Source organism: Colias philodice, chromosome 18 (genome assembly GCF_061535455.1).
Source record: "Colias philodice isolate Cphi_HAF_F1 chromosome 18, ilColPhil1 Martin Lab GWU primary, whole genome shotgun sequence".
Taxonomy (NCBI): Eukaryota; Metazoa; Arthropoda; class Insecta; order Lepidoptera; family Pieridae; genus Colias; species Colias philodice.
The window spans coordinates 4,704,138-4,722,275 of NC_143103.1; the positions used below are offsets into that span (position 1 = coordinate 4,704,138).

Genomic DNA, 18,138 nt, shown 5'->3' on the forward strand with positions numbered 1-18,138 from the left:
TGTATGTACATATTATGACATAATAAATGAGTACGTATCTACTATTATCTTTCAAAGAGCTTTTATTCTTATTATATCTGTAGTCTGTACCACAATCTGTACCTTGCTGCGAAATGTCAAAAAGTTAAAAATAATAAATATGTCAACATAACAATCATCTGATAAATAAAAAGGCAAATTAAATTATTTTTATGTATTTATTTGCAAATCGGGTGAAAATTTTGGTAAACGGTAACTTAATATTTCAGTAATTTACAAAACTATTTAAAATATACTTGAAATGTAGCAAAAGTTCTTTGCGCGAACTTTTTTGGTTATAATATGTCCCAATTAACTTAGTTAATTAACCGTCGCATATTTTCGTATTGATAAATGATGAGATTCAGAACATACAAATTGTATAAAGAACTTCAAAGTTTGTATTCCAAACAATTTAGTTCCTTATCAACTCTGAACACTTCAAATGTTTATAAGCGGCATTATCCAAGACATCCGATAAGTGTTTCATCAATAGTGTGTCTATATTCGTCAGATCATAAAAATTCCTTTCAAAATATAGAAAAAAAAGCAGAAGCTTTAAAAGATGCATTTGAGCAAAGAAGGGAAAAAATTAAAGACACAGAACATAAAATTAGACTTAAAGGCGTGGAAATTGTTCGTGATTTAAAACAACACAAGGATTTAACAAGCCAAAAATTAAGGGAGAAAAAAGATGATATTATAAAAGATATAAGAGAGACAAAAGCAAAAGTTAAAGAAAAACTTGAAGGAGTAGTTGAGGTGTGTATCATTCTAGAATGCTTATGAAATTTAAACTTATTTTTAACGCAAACTAAAATTATAAATGTATAATTTCAGAGAGAAAATGTTTTCACAGTTCCAAACATACTGTGTGTGATGAGAATAGCAATGTCTCCATATTTAGGTTATGTAATTTTGCAAGACGATTACAATCTAGCACTTGGATTACTTACATTTGCAGGTATTACAGACTTGGTAAGTTAATAAGACAAATATTTATTTTCAGATAAATTGAAAAACAGAAAAGCATTAGGTACCTATAACAACAACTCTCCTTTCATTATAATAATCACTAGCCCGTGGCTACTCGCAAACAGATAAACAAAATTCCTATCAGAATGAGATGTTTCACTGACAACACAAAAAGCAAATCATTGAATTGCTCCATTGCGATGTGATACAAAGAGAGAAGGACAAACATTTTCCCATACATAATATTAGTAAGGATTAGGTACTTTATAGAATTAATGATTATTTTAAATCTTCATGCATACATAATTCAAACTAGATACATATTATTATTAAAATTTTATTATTAAAAATATTTCTATTATATTAAATTAATATTGTTTCAGTTGGATGGCTGGATAGCTCGTAACTGGGAAGGGCAGGCATCAAAAATGGGTTCCTTTCTCGATCCAATGGCAGATAAAGTTTTGATTGCTACATTATTTATATGCCTTACCTGGCAAAATCTTATTCCCTTATCCTTGACCCTTCTAATTGTGGGAAGAGACGCAGCTCTGGTTGCGGCCGGTTTTGTTATAAGATATATCAGTCTACCGCCACCAGTAAGTCACTTAATTTTATTATGATATAGATTGTGCCTACTTTTTGTTGTTTATTAGTCATATATCATTGTGATAGGTTCTAGTGTAATGGAAACAGTTAAAAACATAAATATTTCTAAATAGATTTAAAGAAAGCAATATAAATTACAGTAAAAATATAACTATGAAACATTTATAACTAAAAATTTTTGGCATTATTAAATTTAGTTGCAAAGATATGATGATAACTAAATTTTGTGGATTTGTGCAAATCGTTATTTATTTCGTTGCATGTAGCATTTATATTAAAATTTATAAAAACAATTTAACATTGCAGAGGACCTTGAGCCGCTATTTCGACGTGACACACGCAACAGCGCAACTGGCGCCCACATTCATAAGTAAAGTGAACACTGCAATACAACTAGTATTGGTAAATTGCTTTTAATTAAACAATCTGAACAAGTCTGAGTACATTTTTAAGCCTTGCCCTTTGTAGAGTAATGGGGGCATTCCTTATACATTTTGTATGATGTTATAATAGTAAGTATGTATTTTTGAAGTTATTGACATTGTTGGTAAACATAATATGATATGGGTTTATATTCCTCAATCCACATAGGATTGGACCTTTGTAATATAGTTGGTGTGAAAAAGCTAAGCCCAACTTTCATACTATAGAGATAGACAATAATTATGTGAATTATGTAGTTTGAATTAAAAATTATTGTTGAGTTATCATATTTAGTACCATACAAATTTTATTATGTCATATAATATGAGAGAAATTTAATTTACAGGTTGGTACAACTCTCGCATCCCCAGTATTTGGGTATGTGGACCATCCCGCTTTACAAGTTCTTTTTGGCGTGACTGCGACATCAACAGTCATTTCAGCACTTAGTTATCTAACTAGCAAAGATACATATAAAGTTCTCAAGAAGAAATTATGATTCATATAAATATATTGTATATTTTTTGTAGTCTTCCATTATTGAGATTGATGAAATCTAAGAAATAGGTGTTCATTGTTAAATAACATTTTGAATAACATACTGATAAAATGCATAGTCAAGTAAGTGAGAGTATATAAATGGAATAAGGTTCTTGTGTACACTTTGCTTATAATGAAAATTGTTGCCTGTTCACAATATTGATGTTATCTTTATTAGTGTAGATATAAGATTGTGGGAGTTAAAAAATAAAACCTCTAGATACAAAATATGGATAATTTTATTTCCTCATTCTATTCACATGAACTTTATGCATAAAATTATGAAAGTACAAAATTATACTTAATCTACGAGAAAATTAAAAAAATTGGCCAATCAAAGGTATAAACATAAATTAATATCAAAATAAAACATTGGCTTATCAGTCTGAATCAATGAGGAGTTCGCTTAAATCCAAAAAAAGTACAAAACATTACAAAAATAGAATCTGGAATGTCACTATTACTGGTTCAATTTTTTTAATTAGGTGCATGAAATGAAATCAGAAGTACTACAATTAGTAAGATGTTGTTATAATTATGGATGATGATAATTTTTCCAAGCGCTCCACATCTTTACAGATGCCCATACATGAAAAATAAATATCAGTGCAATAAATTCCTAAAAAATTAAGTAATATTTAAAAAATTTTTGGTGGACAGGCATAGAACTTTAAATGATACTTACCTACATTTACTATTAAGTAATTCTTTTTTGTGAGTTATGTAATGGACTTTCTGGATGGTAAATGTTTTTTTCTGCATTGAAGGCACACATACATAGTCAGACATCAAAAGAAAGGGACAACACAAAGTATATACATTAAAGTAAATACAGAAACATCTGCCATTACACACATTTTTGGTATATTCTCTATGTGTTATAGAGATTCTAACTCTAAGCTGGCCTAAAAAGCTTTTTGTTATTATAATAATAAACATGTTGTGTTATGTTAAATGAATAGCATTATTTTTAGATAATATTCATTTGTTTTCTTTATATATTATCTACTGTAAGAATCTCAAGCTAGGCAGTACTAAAATCAGCATAGCAAAAAATAATTTTAGGACTAGAACAATATACAATCATAATTTTAGGGCCCAATTTAACTTCATAATATTTGATGCCTTATAATATCTTAATCTTACTGTAAGTAATCAATAAATGAAATAATGTATTAACAAACTAATATTATGTTTAAAATATTTGTATATAAAGCATATATAATCAATTAAATTATGGCATCTAAGTTACTTTGTTATAGGTTTGATTAATTTATAATATATTATTAAATCTGGAATTATAAGAATGAATAATACTAATGGAGATCAGGATCACTATCCCATTTCCAAACAATGCTAAAACTATAATATTATACTTTGACCATTCTATTGATGGCCACTTACGAGCAAAGCACCAAACATACATAGATATTAACAATATAATGTATACGATATTTAACAAAACATAAATGTCACAAAATGTTAAAATCTTAAATAACTAAATTATTTTACAGAATAACGGACATACAAACTGATTGCACAAATAAAAAAAAAGTTTTACATTAAATACAATGTAGATACTTTAACAAAAATGGTAACAAAATTTGATTACTTTTTTAGGATTATCATAATGGTTTCATCATTAACATCAGATGATTGAGACTATGTTTACACTCTAATGTTAAATAAATATTATTTGCTGAGTTAATGATGGTGTTTATGAGTAAACATGATCCTTTATGAAGTTAACCAACCTTGTTAATCAATTCATCACAGATAGCTGTAAGTTCTTCATTATCTTTGATTTTCTGTGCCAAAGATTCTTGTAGAGATGACGCATGTACTTCACTTTTCTTCAACATGGCATTTAATTTCAAAATTTCTGCTTGATGAGCTTTCTTAACCGAATCTAACTCTGCATTAGCTTTGTTCAACTGTTGCATAGCATGTTGCCTTAGAGTTTCATATCTAGCTTCCAGTTTTTGAATAGCATCATTATTGTCCTCCACAGTTCTTTTCAAAGTTTCTTCATTACTTTTGTAACCTTGTATAATCACTTTACATCGTTCATATTTAGTGTGAACATCATTGAATGCATGTTCCATAGAAGCTAAATGTGCAGCAGCCTCATCTCGTTCCCTTAATAATGTCACTCGTTCTTCAGTCCATCGTTTAGCCTCTGCTTCCCTTTCACCAATAAGTGAAGAGATAGTTCTTTCATACTCCTCCATAACAACACTCATTTGTTTGTTGTTACGAACTTTTTCTGCTACTCTTTGAGATAAAGCCTTTTCTTTTTCTGCATATTCCTCATTCTGTTCTGACAATTTCTTAATTTTAGTTTCACATTCTTCTAAACGCTCTTTAAGCTCCCGATTTATTTCTCGTAGACTTTGAGCCTCTTCCTCTTGGGAGGTGAGCATTTCCTTAACAGCTCGTAACTGCTCAACTGTATGAGGATCCATGTCGGCCGTGCGTTGTATAACGGGAGGTGGTGGTGGTATAGGTGTGCCTAAACTTAGTAATCTATCAATAGTAGCAATGGCCGGAGAAATGGTTGGCTTAACAGGAGTCACTTTAGATGAAGGTTGACTTCTATTAACAGCGGGTGTAACTACTTGAGTAGGTTTCTCAGTAGGACCACTGTTACTTGATTGTACAGACAATTGTTGCATTGAGTTCAATATATTTTGCTCGGTACCTGACATGGTACTTTAACAATCTGACACTGTCTTCAGAAATCCTACAGCTGCTGGAACAATTCTGACGACATCGTCTTCTGAAAATAACGTAATAATTATTTCAAGGACAATAATTAGTGGACTTGGTCACTTTGTCAAGTCAGTGCGACATTTTTATATTCGGAGGTTTTCCTTTATTTTTCTATAGAATAACGTTGTTAAAATAAATACCTTCTCTGAGATTGAGTGTTCCTGCTAGGAAAAAATTATACACATCCCACGCATGAAGTCATAAAGATATGACCCTAGGACCGTAAATGGTAAACCAAACGCTATGTTTATTTTATTGCCTTTGAACAAAAAAAATCACACTCACAGTAAACTACAGTTCTATACAGGTGTACTCACTAAATTCTTTTTGTTAAATATTGTACACACACCAGACTATAAAAATTTAACACAAATTCTAAATTCCCGAGCTAATGGTCGCGAATTGATGGATGACATCAGTGCCACAGACTCAAAAAATGTATCTTTCTTTTTTGAAAACACAGACTATATACAGTACGAAAGTCGACAAAGATTAAATTCGAAGTGAGTAGCACCTTTTTTTATTTATAACCTGTTGAATATTACTAAAAAAATATATATTTATTGAGTTTATCTTAGAGTATGTACATTGTACATGTATGTATATGCAAGCTATAGAGCGAGGGCACGCGAGTATGAACTGTTACTTAAGCGTTTCTAAGTTTTCAGCTTCCTTTCTGCAATATGGTTGGAGGTATCACATGTGGGATACCCGATTGGAACGAAGTTCAGGTTTCGTCTTGAAATAAGTAATATACGACGTATAAATAAATAAATAATATAATTAATGAAATAAATGAAGGAATGCTAATACACTTTTGCAATATTGCTATAGTATCGTGATGATTTTATTATTTTTAGCACGTTATGGAACTTCTTCCAATATTAGAAACAATGATTGCTTGCGAAAGACGAATTGTTTGAGAAATGATTAAATAACGTCTGTTGTATTCAAAGACGTTAAATAGACAGTGCAGCATGATGCAACAACAGTCCAGTGTCCGGTCGATAGAGAGCGTTTTCTTTCCCAACTTGTTTTTAATTAGGTGACCAGGGCTTAACAAAACAAGGGATAAATTCCGTCCATCCGGTACATATTATATTGACGACACGCTACTTAATTCAATGTACATAAGCAAACATAAACTAAAACATGTGTATGTTACCGTAAAAGGGTAAACACCGTAAGTTACAATTTTCATACATAGCTGAATGAAATAGTTTTTATCGTAATGTAACTTATCTCTTACGCGGTAGGGTTTCGTTTTAAGTTTTAAATAAATAAATAAATTACCGATACAAAATTCATGGTCACCCTAACTAGCATTTCTACGAACATCAATGATTGGTGGAGTTGTCAAAACGTTAGGACAAGGTTGGGAAACCTCTCGCTCGGACCGATTTAGGTGAGCTACTGCTTATAAGGAAAAAGCAACCCTAAGTATATAGTAATAAATGATAATTTAACAAAACAAATATTTTTTGGTGCTGTCTATCAGTTAAGGGTCTTTGGTTTTATGACACACCCACAGTCCAGACACTTTGAAAGTATTAATCTGTGGTGTTAATGTCAATTATGTTAAAATCAAGAGGAAATCTCTGTATAGAAAAATCGGAACTTTCCTCAAATTTGATTTGCGCTTTCGTTTTTTTATCGTCTTTAGGTAACCGCATATTTATACTATCAAAAGGATACAAATAAAAGTCTTATTTTTGTAACAAATTTTATTATTTGCTTATATTCAATTTCTTAAAATCAAAATTTTACACTCCTACAATAAACTTTTCCGTTTTATACATTTCATATGCAAATTCTTCTTCGTGGGTTGGGTCGTACTCTAAACCTGTAAATATATGTATTATCTTATGATTGTACATTCAAATTGATGTAATATTATAATAATCAAAATAAATAATGGTAATTAAAATATAAGACAACGTTTCAACATGCCTACGTATTCAATTTCCAAATTAAAAGCTCCGTCAATTTTATCACCACATGCAATTCCAAAATGTGTTACTTTATCAAGCCGCATTCTTGTTTGTTTATCTTGAAGTCTTCCCTTTGATCCCAACACAAACTTTGAAAATGGAATCTGAAAAGATTCAAAATAGGAACTAAACTTTCAAGACAGAACTGAAATATTGCAAGCTCATGTAATGGGTCCTCTTCACAACATAATGGGCAGCGTTGCCATAATAGATGATCGTCGATGTTTGCCACCATACGGCGATTATGAATAAACATCTACAATAACGGCCGATCAGAATCGAAATCGAAATTTAGGCCCTCTACATTATCGTGATAGCCTCTGCTCGCCCAACACTGCCCATTGTGAAGAACGCCCCAAAAAGTAATTGTAGGTAAAGGAGAAAGGTTTGCAGATGAATTATCGATATGAAGAGTAGAAACGCGATAAATATGTACAGATAATTTTCAATAGGTAGAGGATTTCTTTATTTTTATACTCAAGAACGGTTGAACGGATTTAAATAATTTGAGCTTCATTAGATTTGTCTCTTTTTGGGTATTGCTACAATATAGATAATCATCAAAATTATGTCCAGAGTCAGTTACTCTATCATTTATCCTGAATGAAGCCCTATATCGTCAATTTTTAGTGAAGAGGTAAAGGATAATAGTAATCTATTTGTGAGAATTGTTAGTTTTATTTGATATAATTTCGTTTCACCAAAAAAATGTACCAAAAGATGCCTACCTTATTTTCGTCAGATTTAAGAAAAATTCATCTGTAGGTAAGTATAGAATAAGAATATTCGTTCATTATACAAACCTTAGCAATTTGCCAGTATGGTCCACCTCTAGTATACAATACATAATGATAAATATCATTCCAAGTTATATCGTAATAACCCTCGCATGATATATTTAATAAATATGATCTACCGTCTCCTCTTACTTTAATAACTAAAGTATTGTAAATATTCCAATCAAATGTAGACTCTCGCTTAAATGATTTCTGAAATAATTTTTTTTAGTACCTGAGTTCAAAAAAATATTTAATTTAATAATAGGTATTAATGTTAACTGAACATTGAACTCACTCTTATTCTCTTAGATCGCATTGAACAATAGCCTGACCTTTTAATTCGACCGTCTTTTGGAATTCTTGTATCTAAATACCCGTGAAAATTAACTCTACCAGCGGGACTCATTTCCAATTTGCATGTACTGAATCCTTCGTTGTGGTCGCTGTCTGCTGTTGTTACAAATTTGTCGAGTACTTCTGGTTTATCAAAACACCAAATCAAATCGGTTTCTCCTGAAAGATAAAATTAAATATTTACAACAAATATCTATGTAAATTGATAAAGTTCTTTCATAGTATTTTCAAAGCGAGTTTACACATTCGTGTTTGTCACATTATTTTACATACAAGTGTCGTCGCGAACCACTGTTCACAGTAATTAGCGAATGTACATAATATGGGTGTTCGTTATACGCCTCGCTATTCGCAGTTCACACGAATGTGTAAATGTGCCATTAAAGTTAATCCGATGAAAACTTGAGGGTTCTGGGTTGTGTAATGTGTTTGCAAAGACGTTATAGTACTAACTAAACTGTGCACCATGGCGCAAAAAACGGTCCTAGTGAGAGCGTTCTTGTTTCCAACTTGTCTCGTTCTAATTAGATGACCATAGCTTAACAAAATAAGCGACAAATTGCTTGAAAACCGAGCGAGTTAAATACGTCCGGTACATAATAGATTGATGATACGCTACTTAATTGTATGTATGAAAAAATAAACTATAACATAGTGTATAGTATATTATGTTACCGTAAAATTGTAAACACCGTTAGTTATAGTTTTCATACATTTCTGAAAAATAAAGTTTTTATCGTAATGTAGCTTTACGTGCTAGGGTTTTGCTAAAAAAAATTAAAAAATATTACCAATACAAATGTGCAAAGTCAAACAAAATTCATGGTCACCCTAACTACCATTTCTACAAACATCAATGATTGGTTGAGTACTCAAAACGTGAGACCGTTTTTGGTAAGTTTAAATAAGGAAAAAGCAATCCTATCTATAGATCATATTTTATCAAAACAAATATTTTATGGTTGAACTGTCTCTGTTTTGCTGTTATCAGTCTTTGTATGTTGTCAGAGGGCGCCATAGACTATCTAATTATCTATACAATATATGCAATTATTAATCGCGCTTTATCTTCTAAACTCCTACAGTAATAAATTACAATGTTGTTGCTGTTTCTTTTAACTACTTTTATCGTTTAACTAGCTTTCGCTCGCGTCAAGGATAAATTATCTATTAGTCTCAGATTATCTCTGTAAGTGCCAATTTTCATCAAAATCGGTTCAGTGGTATAGTTATAGGCGTAAAGAGACAGACAGAAAGTTTAAGTTATGATTTTAAAAATAAAAAACTTAAACTGTTAACTGCCATGAGACTTTCCATTCATGGAAAGTAGAAAATTTATTAAGAATTTATACTCCCAAAGTATTCTAAGCATAATAAATTAAGATATTTAATATTTTAGCTTGTAGCAATAGAAATAAAATACAAGATTTAAGGTCTATATGAAATTTAATGTCACATTCAAATGTCATTAATTAAAAACCTAATAAATTACAACATAACAATACTTATTACTGGTGGATCATCACTTACTTATAATTTAATTAACATAATATCAGAATGTTTATTAAAGTATCTCTAAAATTTATGGATAATCACATAAAGCACCAAAAACCGCAAAAGCAAACATTTATATTATAGCTATTCAGTTAAAAAATATAAGAATACAATACTAATTATATTGTGCTAAGGCTACAATAATTTCAGATTCAAGTTTCTGCATTGTATCATAATTATGGCAGGAATTATAAAGTTAAAAATAAAATTGAGTAAAAAAATCAGTATCAAGTAAATGAAATCTCAGCGAACTTCATTTATTAGTTGATCACATATTCTGGTAAGTTCTTCATTGTCCCGTGTCTTCTGCGCCAAAGACTCTTGTAAAGATGATATCATTAACTCATGTTTTTTCATTGTGGCATTCATTTTCGTGATTTCAACGCTATGATTCTTTTTTAAATTTTCCAATGTTTGATTAGCTTTCTCCAAACTATCAGATGTAGTTTGTTTTAGGTTGTTGTACAAGGCCTCATACTTTTGCATTCCTATTTCGTAATCAGTAATTTTTTTGTTAAAGATATTTTCTCTATCTTTAGCTTCCAATACAACACTTTTACATTTCTCATATTTAGTAAGAAGATCATTGAAGGAAGATTCCATATTATTCAGATGTTTTACGGCTTGATCCCTCTCTTTTACCAATTTATCCAATGTTTCAAGATATTGTACTTTCTCCTGCTGTTGCTCTCCAATTAAAGCTGAAATAGTTTTTTCATATTCCTCCATAACAATGCACATTTTCTTGTTACTCAATTCTTTATCACTTATTTGTTGAGTCAATTTTATTTCTTTGTCCAATAAATTAATTTTGTCTTCAGTCAATTTTTTTAATTTAAGCTCCATGTCTTCTTTGTATCGAGTGAAGTTATGTTCCAAGTCTTGTAGTGATGATCTAAGCTCTCTGTTTTCTTGTCGTAGTTGTAGAACCTCATGGTCTTGATTTTGAAGAATTGCTCTTAATGATTGAAGCCTATCATTTTCTTGTGCTCCATAATGCTTTAGTCTGGGACTTCTAGGAGCTGCTACTGGTGGTGTATTACCTGATATGCTTATCAGTCTATCAGTTGCAACCTGAGTTGGTGTTAAAATGGCAGAGACACTACGAACAAGCACTGGGGTTGGTTTTGTCTGAGCTGCGGTACTTTTAGGTAATTCACAGCTGACCACTGGTGACACAACTTGCATTGGTTTATCTTTTCCACATTTATTTTGAACTGCTCCTGCAGTAAATGTGTTATCAGCTTTACCTGTCACATTGTCGGTTAAAATTGATGTAGAACTACTTGTCTCATAGCCAACATCATATTCTAATGAATCTGCTTGAATCTCAGCTTGGTGAAGTTGCTGTTTTTGAGCATACAAAGGGTCAAATTTAACATAGAGACTCTCTTTTCCTCTGTCCAAAAAGGTTGAGTTACGATTTGATTCAGCACATTTGTCTAAGTAATCTAAGCTGGTTGCATCAATGAACATATTATCATATGCAGGTATTTCTCGCATTGTTTCATCACATATACTGTCAAAATCGGTTCCAGTAAGTATATCGTTTGTCATGTGGGAAATATCTAAAGAATCGTCCGATTTCTTGGGTGATAAAGCCATTAAATCTCCCATGGATGAAACCGGAGTGATAAAACTTTCCTCTGAAGTAATCGTACTTGCTTTCGATGACAACATTTTTCTTGACTGTTGTTCTCGTTTTAATAACAGCGCGTTTAAAAATTATTTCAGTGTTATTTAGAACACTGTTTTCATTGCAAAACTCACTCGTTGTAAACGATTCAGAAATATTCCCGACCAGTATTTGTATGAACTTCCAACTTTTCACACACTACTTATAAATTTTCTTCGACAGTAAAACAAATATTTCTCAAAACCTAATTGTAATCAAATCATAAAATATAAAAAGTTCTATTTTTAGCTTTATCAAATTAATTTTAACAGCTGCACCGATTTATATCTCACAGCCATTCAGATACTCCGTAACGGATATTTATTTTTGAACTACTTTGACAGATGGTCGACGGATGAATATTTTTTTCTTTTTTCCCATCCATAGATTATAAAAATATACATAGTCGTAAATATTAAGACAAGATTATGACGAATTCACGTAATAAAATGCTTTCGGTCAAGTTTTTAATAGTTAAAGATTTATCTAAAACAATAAATTGAGTAGTGTAATAAGAACGCGGAAAACCGACCAACCTAACCTAACCAACCAACACCCAACCAAACAAACTACCTTAGCAACTACGATGCACAAATTACCTACATCATTCATACTTCACATGAAGTTCACATGGCAGAAATATCACTAAATAATTTATGTAGGTAATACAACCTAAAACAAGAATATTCGTTATCTTTTAAAGTTTTGGTGGTATCTCTAGGGATTTTGTTTAATCCTTGATATTCTGATTTTCCCGCAAAATATACCTCATACCTCATACTTACTAATATATGAAATAGATTGACTGTTATATCCGTGGTTATATCGAATTAACTGCTTTTTACTCAATGCTGATATATTTTCACATATGCATGTACAAAATGCAGTGCGTTTGTAAACTGACAATGTAATTACAATTATTAGTAAACGGTGAAATTATACAATTAGCCCGCGACCTTACCCGCGACATATATGTATATACACAAATATTTTTTTACCAATTTTAATGTCCATCTATTAGTTTCAGCTAATATCAAAAATGGATGGACTGATTTTGATGGGCTGAATAATTTATTTTGAAAATTTTGATTTGAATTTAAATCTAATTTACAGGCAAAAACATTGCAGGCACAGCTTGCCTTTGAAAATAAAATGCTAGTGTACTTACTCAAAATATTGAAAATAGTAGATCTCTACTATGTATAAGAATCATATCGAAATTTGTAGTTTGTACCTAACATCACTATTAATTAATAATATGATTATATGAACATACATTATATTTGCCAACACTCAGCTTTGGGAAAAAAATGATAATTAATATTTTTCATGCATGTAACCTATAGTATAGACATCATACCTACATAATAATTATTGTTCAAAATTAAAAAGGTAGGTACTGTAACAATTTTTTTTACATTGTTGTTAAGGCAGGACCGAACAACACCTGCTGGGGCAGCTAGTATTTTATTTAATGTCAGGAATAAAAATCCTTTACTGATATGTTGTATACAGTATAAACACTTTGTTTAACACATGCAATCATTCAACCAAAAAACACTGAAAAATCATTAGGTATACTTATTTTTAAAATTAATGCTTTGATCAATAATAACAATGTTATTGACAAATAAAGTATGAATTCTTATAATAATGTATGGTTTCATATTCCTAACTTTTTCACACTTAAACAGCTGAACAAGTCAAGCTCATGTGGTCAAGTCAATAAATCATTGGAACGGCTAAGCAATGGAAATAATAGGTATAAAACTAAATTTATCAATAAAAAAATTAATAAAACTTACCAGGCCTAGCAAACAGTAGGGGATCAGTAGCAAAATAATCTTTGACTTCTTTTGCAAATAGTTTTAACTCACATTTTAACTCTTGGAAACCATTTTTTATATGTTGAACAGTAGATATATTACCAAGCATCTCCTTAGTGTTATAACCACCTTTTCTATCACCTTCCCAAAAAAGCGCGCGTTCATGTAATTTTAATACATGCGGATACTTTTGTAAATGTAAATGTGAATCAAATGTTTTGACTAACACAGAATATTGTCGGTGATAAAACATAACCTTACGCTGAAATTGTTTATAAAGAGCCATTATAAAATTGTAGCACTTCCACTGATATTTTATTCAGAGCTTAAATGTGTCACGAAATCGTAGTTTTTACATAATACGAGAAAAGTGCGAGATCCTACAGACATCTGTAACCAAAGGTTTTATTCGTTCATTGATATTATTGAAATTTGATAGAAAATAGAAATCAGCTGATTGTCAAAAATTTAAAAATGAAGGAGTGTAGAGTGTAGACGAGTGTAGTCTGTAGATAACAAAAAAGCTTTGCTAATGTTCATGAATAAAAAGGAAAACGGATTTTGCGGAAGCAAAAATTAATTAAAACATTTCAAATGTCGCGATTTAGGTGAATAATTGATTTACGGATACATACATCAAGCAAAAGTTCAAATTTTGCCGCTCATACTCGAGGTCTGTGGGGACTGGGGACTGGGGATCATCTTGTTAAATGTCAAAAAAGTACGGCTGAGTATTAGTCAGTTCAATAAAGAAACGAATCTTCAATGGCGGCCAAAGCTGACTTTGACAGATGGTAGGATCAGCAAAAAAGAAAATAAAAATAACGTAAATTGATAATTATTTTATTAATTATTTCAAATTGTTTGTTGACAAACTTTTTTGTTATTGTATTTGTGTATTTATATGAATTATCATATTTACGTATACAGAATGTAATAAAATCCCCATAATACTTGTAATAAGCCCATAAAACTGAACAACTTTTCCCAAAGAACATATTTTGTCAAATTCCAATAAAACATTATTTACTTTCGCAAATGCATAATTGTCATTGTAAATTTATGATAAAAACTATTATAGGGAAAATCAAATACATTTTAGTGATTTTATTTTTCCATTTTTTTTTTGCATACCGTACGGCTGTGTGTGAGCGAGAGGGAATGATAAGCGCCGCCATTGAAGATTCGTTTCTTTAAAGAACTGACTAATACCTACTTGGTACCTACTGAAACCTACAAGAGTACAAGTTAACTTTCACTTTTTGTTGAATAATGCGGACCAATAACTTTATTATCTTATCGTTGATGTTCGCTAGACAGCCAATCGTAGTAATTTAAAAACATTGGTTAACGTTGAACATTTTCAGTGACCTTTCTCTTACCATTTTAGTTCCTCATTACTCTTGCCACGTACAAACGTCTCCGAGAGGATTTCTTTACAAATAAATATTGTGTAGTAAAATGTTTTAAACAAGAATAAAACATAATAAGAATATTAAAAATGGGCATGGAAAAACATAATTATAAGGTAGTAAGGACTATTTCTAATTAATAAATTTACTTTCATTCAAATTATATTAAATTAATGTTTATTTTACAGAATGAGGAACTCTCAGAGTATCTGTATCCTCCAGAAATACTACAAAAATTGGATTTTAACAAAAGTCCAGCAGTATTTAAGCCAAAAATAAGTGCTTCTAATCCAGGCGAGGACTGGATGGTGGTGAGACCTTTACAAAGATCAGATTATGATAAAGGTTTCTTGCAATTACTCAGTCAGTTAACCAGTACTGGTAATATCACAAGAAAACAGTTTGATGGTAAGTCAATGAATTATTATAATTTACATTGTATTGAACATGCTCTAAAATTTGTACAGAATCCTTAAATTCTTCTCTCTGTTGTAAATTCATTTATTTGTTTGTTTACATGTAAATATATATTTATTGTAATTGTTAAGAATATTTAAATTATACATAAAATAATTGCTATATTCTGTGAGAAGTTTGTAACAATTTATAAATTATTAAATTATAGATCTATAAAATTATTATGCTAATTAATGAAACATGGCCGAAATTATATAAAAACATAATTTGAAACTAATGAGGTTTAAATGGCAGAAAGACCTGTTTGCAAAATATGTGTGGATAATCAAGACTTGTGACCTTGCCACACCTGTTGACCAATAATGGCATTCCAATGTCTGCAAATAATGCTTTACATGTTTTGTTATAGATTTACTTAGCATATGATTTTAGCTGTGCAAATTATAGTTTTAATAAAATGTTATTTAATGTATGTTGTATTGTAAGACTTATGTTTTAAGAAGTTGAATCTAAATAATGAATAAATAGATTTAAAATAAAAATATAATTTTTCTAAAGTATATGGAGTATATCCAGGTTTCTGTTGTTATTCATACTGACATTCCAAAAATACACATTTTATAAGTCTGAATATTTTGATAGGTAATTTGATTTGACTTTTTCCATCACCTGAAATGATGATAAATTATACATATTTATTTTAGAACGATTCACACAAATGAAGATGTCTGGTGGATATTATGTCACAGTTATTGAAGATAAGAGGATTTCAAAAATAATAGGTGCAGCCACTCTTACAGTTGAACAGAAATTTATTCACAATTGCTCCCTAGTAAGTGTTCAGAGGTTCTTTTTTTCATACTTACACAAGTTTTCTGTGAATTCTTTACTATGTACTATTTTAAGTACATATATGCAGAAATATCTCATTGTCTGTTTGTTACACTTTCACACTTAAACCAGTAAACCAATCTTGATGAAATTAGATAAGGAGATAGACTTATACCTTCACAGGATTACATCAAGTGTAGATTAATTTAGTTTTGATAATCTGGACTCAATAATTTATTCAAGGCTTGTTTTAGAAAGTGTTTTTGATTGTTGTAATTCTAATGCAATTTAACATTAATGTTTTATAAGCTGTGTATGAATTACACAACTATATGGATGACATTTTATTTACAGAGAGGCCGCTTGGAAGATGTTGTTGTTAATGATACATATAGAGGCAAGCAACTGGGAAAGCTGTAAGTGTATTCATCCCTCTGAATTAAAATGATTTTTATTAGTTTTATTTGCATTAACAATTTATTTGTGACCGCTGATAAGTACACATACAATGAATAAATAGATCGAGATTGATTTTATTCATTTACGAAGTTTTAGTTAAACATTATCAAATCCATCCAATATAATTCTATGAATGTTGTTAGCAATATGATTTTACTCTCCTCACCTGCTAACGGATGATTCTCTTATTATAAACATCATTATCATGATTGGGTCTGTTTGATTTATGACTTCCAATAAGACTCGAGGGTGTTGCAATTGATAAAATTAATGAGTAAATGATCATAGCTTATTTATTGTACAAGCAAAATTATTGTTTGAACATTCTTTGAGGCAACATATAAAATCTGGGCTTGACCTGGCACATACCTTCTAAATTCTAATGTGTACTATATTCATATTGTAAATTGTAATGCTTTATTTTTCAGAATTGTGGTGACAGTTTCATTGCTAGCTCAAGAGCTTGGCTGCTACAAAATGTCATTGGACTGCAAAGATAAGCTCATCAAGTTTTATGAGACCCTGGGTTACAAGATGGAACCTGGAAATTCTAATGCTATGAATATGAGGTGAGTTAACATGTGATTATGATGTTTTTTTTTTCATTATAAGGGCATTTTCAGTTTCATTTTACTTATACTTTGTACCTGACCCACTGAAGTTGTTCTGTCAGCATACCATTATCACTTACGGTTATGAAAAAATGACGACCAAACGGTCCTCATACCTATCGAAAATACATATAAAAAATAAAAAAAAAATGGTCAAGCCAATTCTGTGTAGTGAAGGTGGCTACCAACTTATTGATATAAATTAATACTTAAAAAGGAGATGGTTTGTCCATTAGACTTTAATTTTACATGAGAAAGAGAGAATTACCATTTACATTTTAGCTTTATTGCTTCAATTTCAAACAGAGTTGTAATGTTTAATTTAATTATATTTTTTAGGTTCGAAGAGCCATCCTGACAATTAGCCGCTGAGTCATCCGACTTGCGCTCAAAGCTGTAAGCACTTACAGCAGCCGAGCGGACGTTGCAACACCACAAACGGGTCCATACCATTATCTGAACTACCCCCATTGTCATTATGTTATAGTCATTGTGATTTTTATTCCAAAATATTATAATAGTTAGCAATAAAATATTAAACCATTTTTGTGTTTGTTGTGATTTCTGCTTTGTTGTTTTGTGTTTACGGTCGCAGGGTCAATTTGTTTATCCATCAAAAATTGTATTTTACATAGTGGCACTTTTTGTATGTAAAATTTGCGTTTGATGGGGTGGTAAATTGATTTTGGATGTCTCGGCACATAATTATAATTTTAGTTGTAAGTTTTTACTGCTCAATGTTTAAAAATATTTGTTTATCGGATTTATTTGCGCTAAAATCCAGCTATGTCTGCTTCGCTTTTGTAACTAAATACATATAATTTGTTCATAAGCCTTAATACTAACACTCATTTATTAAATGTTGCTTTTGAGAAAAGGTGTTTTATTCATA

The 18,138-nt window shown here is 30.6% G+C and overlaps 5 protein-coding genes across 10 annotated transcripts; 2 read left to right on the forward strand and 3 right to left on the reverse strand.

The window, feature by feature from the left end:
• The first annotated feature begins 106 nt into the window (after nucleotides 1-106).
• Nucleotides 107-2,793, forward strand: CLS (cardiolipin synthase). Its single transcript, XM_089706271.1, has 5 exons — nucleotides 107-780; nucleotides 859-996; nucleotides 1,377-1,592; nucleotides 1,909-2,004; nucleotides 2,372-2,793. The coding sequence occupies exons 1-5, from the start codon at nucleotides 373-375 to the stop codon at nucleotides 2,522-2,524; spliced, it is 1,011 nt and encodes a 336-aa protein (XP_089562397.1). The 5' UTR covers nucleotides 107-372; the 3' UTR covers nucleotides 2,525-2,793.
• Nucleotides 2,787-5,781, reverse strand: LOC149480403 (transforming acidic coiled-coil-containing protein 3-like). Of its 5 annotated transcripts, none has more exons than XM_089706273.1 (2): nucleotides 5,478-5,781; nucleotides 2,787-5,341 (listed from the first exon to the last, which is right to left on the reverse strand). In XM_089706273.1, exon 2 carries the CDS (start codon nucleotides 5,271-5,273, stop codon nucleotides 4,311-4,313), a length of 963 nt encoding a protein of 320 aa, XP_089562399.1. In that variant the 5' UTR covers nucleotides 5,274-5,341; nucleotides 5,478-5,781; the 3' UTR covers nucleotides 2,787-4,310. The 5 variants fall into 5 exon arrangements, with proteins under 5 accessions (XP_089562399.1, XP_089562400.1, XP_089562398.1 ...); XM_089706274.1 differs by having other exon boundaries at nucleotides 2,787-5,344; nucleotides 5,623-5,780; XM_089706272.1 differs by having other exon boundaries at nucleotides 2,787-5,344; nucleotides 5,478-5,780.
• A 1,253-nt stretch (nucleotides 5,782-7,034) lies between these two features.
• CIA30 (complex I intermediate-associated protein 30) lies at nucleotides 7,035-14,250 on the reverse strand. Of its 2 annotated transcripts, none has more exons than XM_089706279.1 (6): nucleotides 14,152-14,250; nucleotides 13,496-13,778; nucleotides 8,403-8,620; nucleotides 8,132-8,317; nucleotides 7,288-7,432; nucleotides 7,035-7,180 (listed from the first exon to the last, which is right to left on the reverse strand). In XM_089706279.1, the coding sequence occupies exons 2-6, from the start codon at nucleotides 13,767-13,769 to the stop codon at nucleotides 7,101-7,103; spliced, it is 903 nt and encodes a 300-aa protein (XP_089562405.1). In that variant the 5' UTR covers nucleotides 13,770-13,778; nucleotides 14,152-14,250; the 3' UTR covers nucleotides 7,035-7,100. The 2 variants fall into 2 exon arrangements, with proteins under 2 accessions (XP_089562405.1, XP_089562404.1); XM_089706278.1 differs by having other exon boundaries at nucleotides 13,496-13,906.
• On the reverse strand, nucleotides 8,403-12,306 carry LOC149480405 (uncharacterized). Its single transcript, XM_089706270.1, has 2 exons — nucleotides 8,735-12,306; nucleotides 8,403-8,620 (listed from the first exon to the last, which is right to left on the reverse strand). The coding sequence occupies exon 1, from the start codon at nucleotides 11,693-11,695 to the stop codon at nucleotides 10,259-10,261; it is 1,437 nt and encodes a 478-aa protein (XP_089562396.1). The 5' UTR covers nucleotides 11,696-12,306; the 3' UTR covers nucleotides 8,403-8,620; nucleotides 8,735-10,258.
• A 489-nt stretch (nucleotides 14,251-14,739) lies between the features above and the next one.
• Gnpnat (glucosamine 6-phosphate N-acetyltransferase) lies at nucleotides 14,740-18,123 on the forward strand. The gene is made up of 6 exons (XM_089706280.1): nucleotides 14,740-15,044; nucleotides 15,117-15,336; nucleotides 16,050-16,177; nucleotides 16,531-16,592; nucleotides 17,064-17,204; nucleotides 17,586-18,123. Exons 1-6 carry the CDS (start codon nucleotides 15,018-15,020, stop codon nucleotides 17,602-17,604), a joined length of 597 nt encoding a protein of 198 aa, XP_089562406.1. The 5' UTR covers nucleotides 14,740-15,017; the 3' UTR covers nucleotides 17,605-18,123.
• The last annotated feature ends 15 nt before the right edge of the window (nucleotides 18,124-18,138 follow it).

What these genes read in the sequence shown, in the direction of transcription:
- CLS (XM_089706271.1), top strand. Translation starts at nt 373, where the DNA reads ATGATGAGATTCAGAACATACAAATTGTATAAAGAACTTCAAAGTTTG. An exon ending in AACTTGAAGGAGTAGTTGAG is followed by an intron (nt 781 to 858) that starts GTGTGTATCATT and finishes GTATAATTTCAG; the next exon opens with AGAGAAAATGTTTTCACAGT. An exon ending in ATATCAGTCTACCGCCACCA is followed by an intron (nt 1,593 to 1,908) that starts GTAAGTCACTTA and finishes TTAACATTGCAG; the next exon opens with AGGACCTTGAGCCGCTATTT.
- LOC149480403 (XM_089706273.1), bottom strand. Translation starts at nt 5,273, where the DNA reads ATGTCAGGTACCGAGCAAAATATATTGAACTCAATGCAACAATTGTCT.
- LOC149480405 (XM_089706270.1), bottom strand. Translation starts at nt 11,695, where the DNA reads ATGTTGTCATCGAAAGCAAGTACGATTACTTCAGAGGAAAGTTTTATC.
- CIA30 (XM_089706278.1), bottom strand. Translation starts at nt 13,802, where the DNA reads ATGGCTCTTTATAAACAATTTCAGCGTAAGGTTATGTTTTATCACCGA. An exon ending in CCTACTGTTTGCTAGGCCTG is followed by an intron (nt 8,621 to 13,495) that starts GTAAGTTTTATT and finishes TTTATCTTTCAG; the next exon opens with GAGAAACCGATTTGATTTGG. An exon ending in TTTGGAAATTGAATACGTAG is followed by an intron (nt 7,181 to 7,287) that starts GCATGTTGAAAC and finishes ATATATTTACAG; the next exon opens with GTTTAGAGTACGACCCAACC.
- Gnpnat (XM_089706280.1), top strand. Translation starts at nt 15,018, where the DNA reads ATGGGCATGGAAAAACATAATTATAAG. An exon ending in CACAAGAAAACAGTTTGATG is followed by an intron (nt 15,337 to 16,049) that starts GTAAGTCAATGA and finishes TATTTATTTTAG; the next exon opens with AACGATTCACACAAATGAAG. An exon ending in TTATTCACAATTGCTCCCTA is followed by an intron (nt 16,178 to 16,530) that starts GTAAGTGTTCAG and finishes TTTTATTTACAG; the next exon opens with AGAGGCCGCTTGGAAGATGT.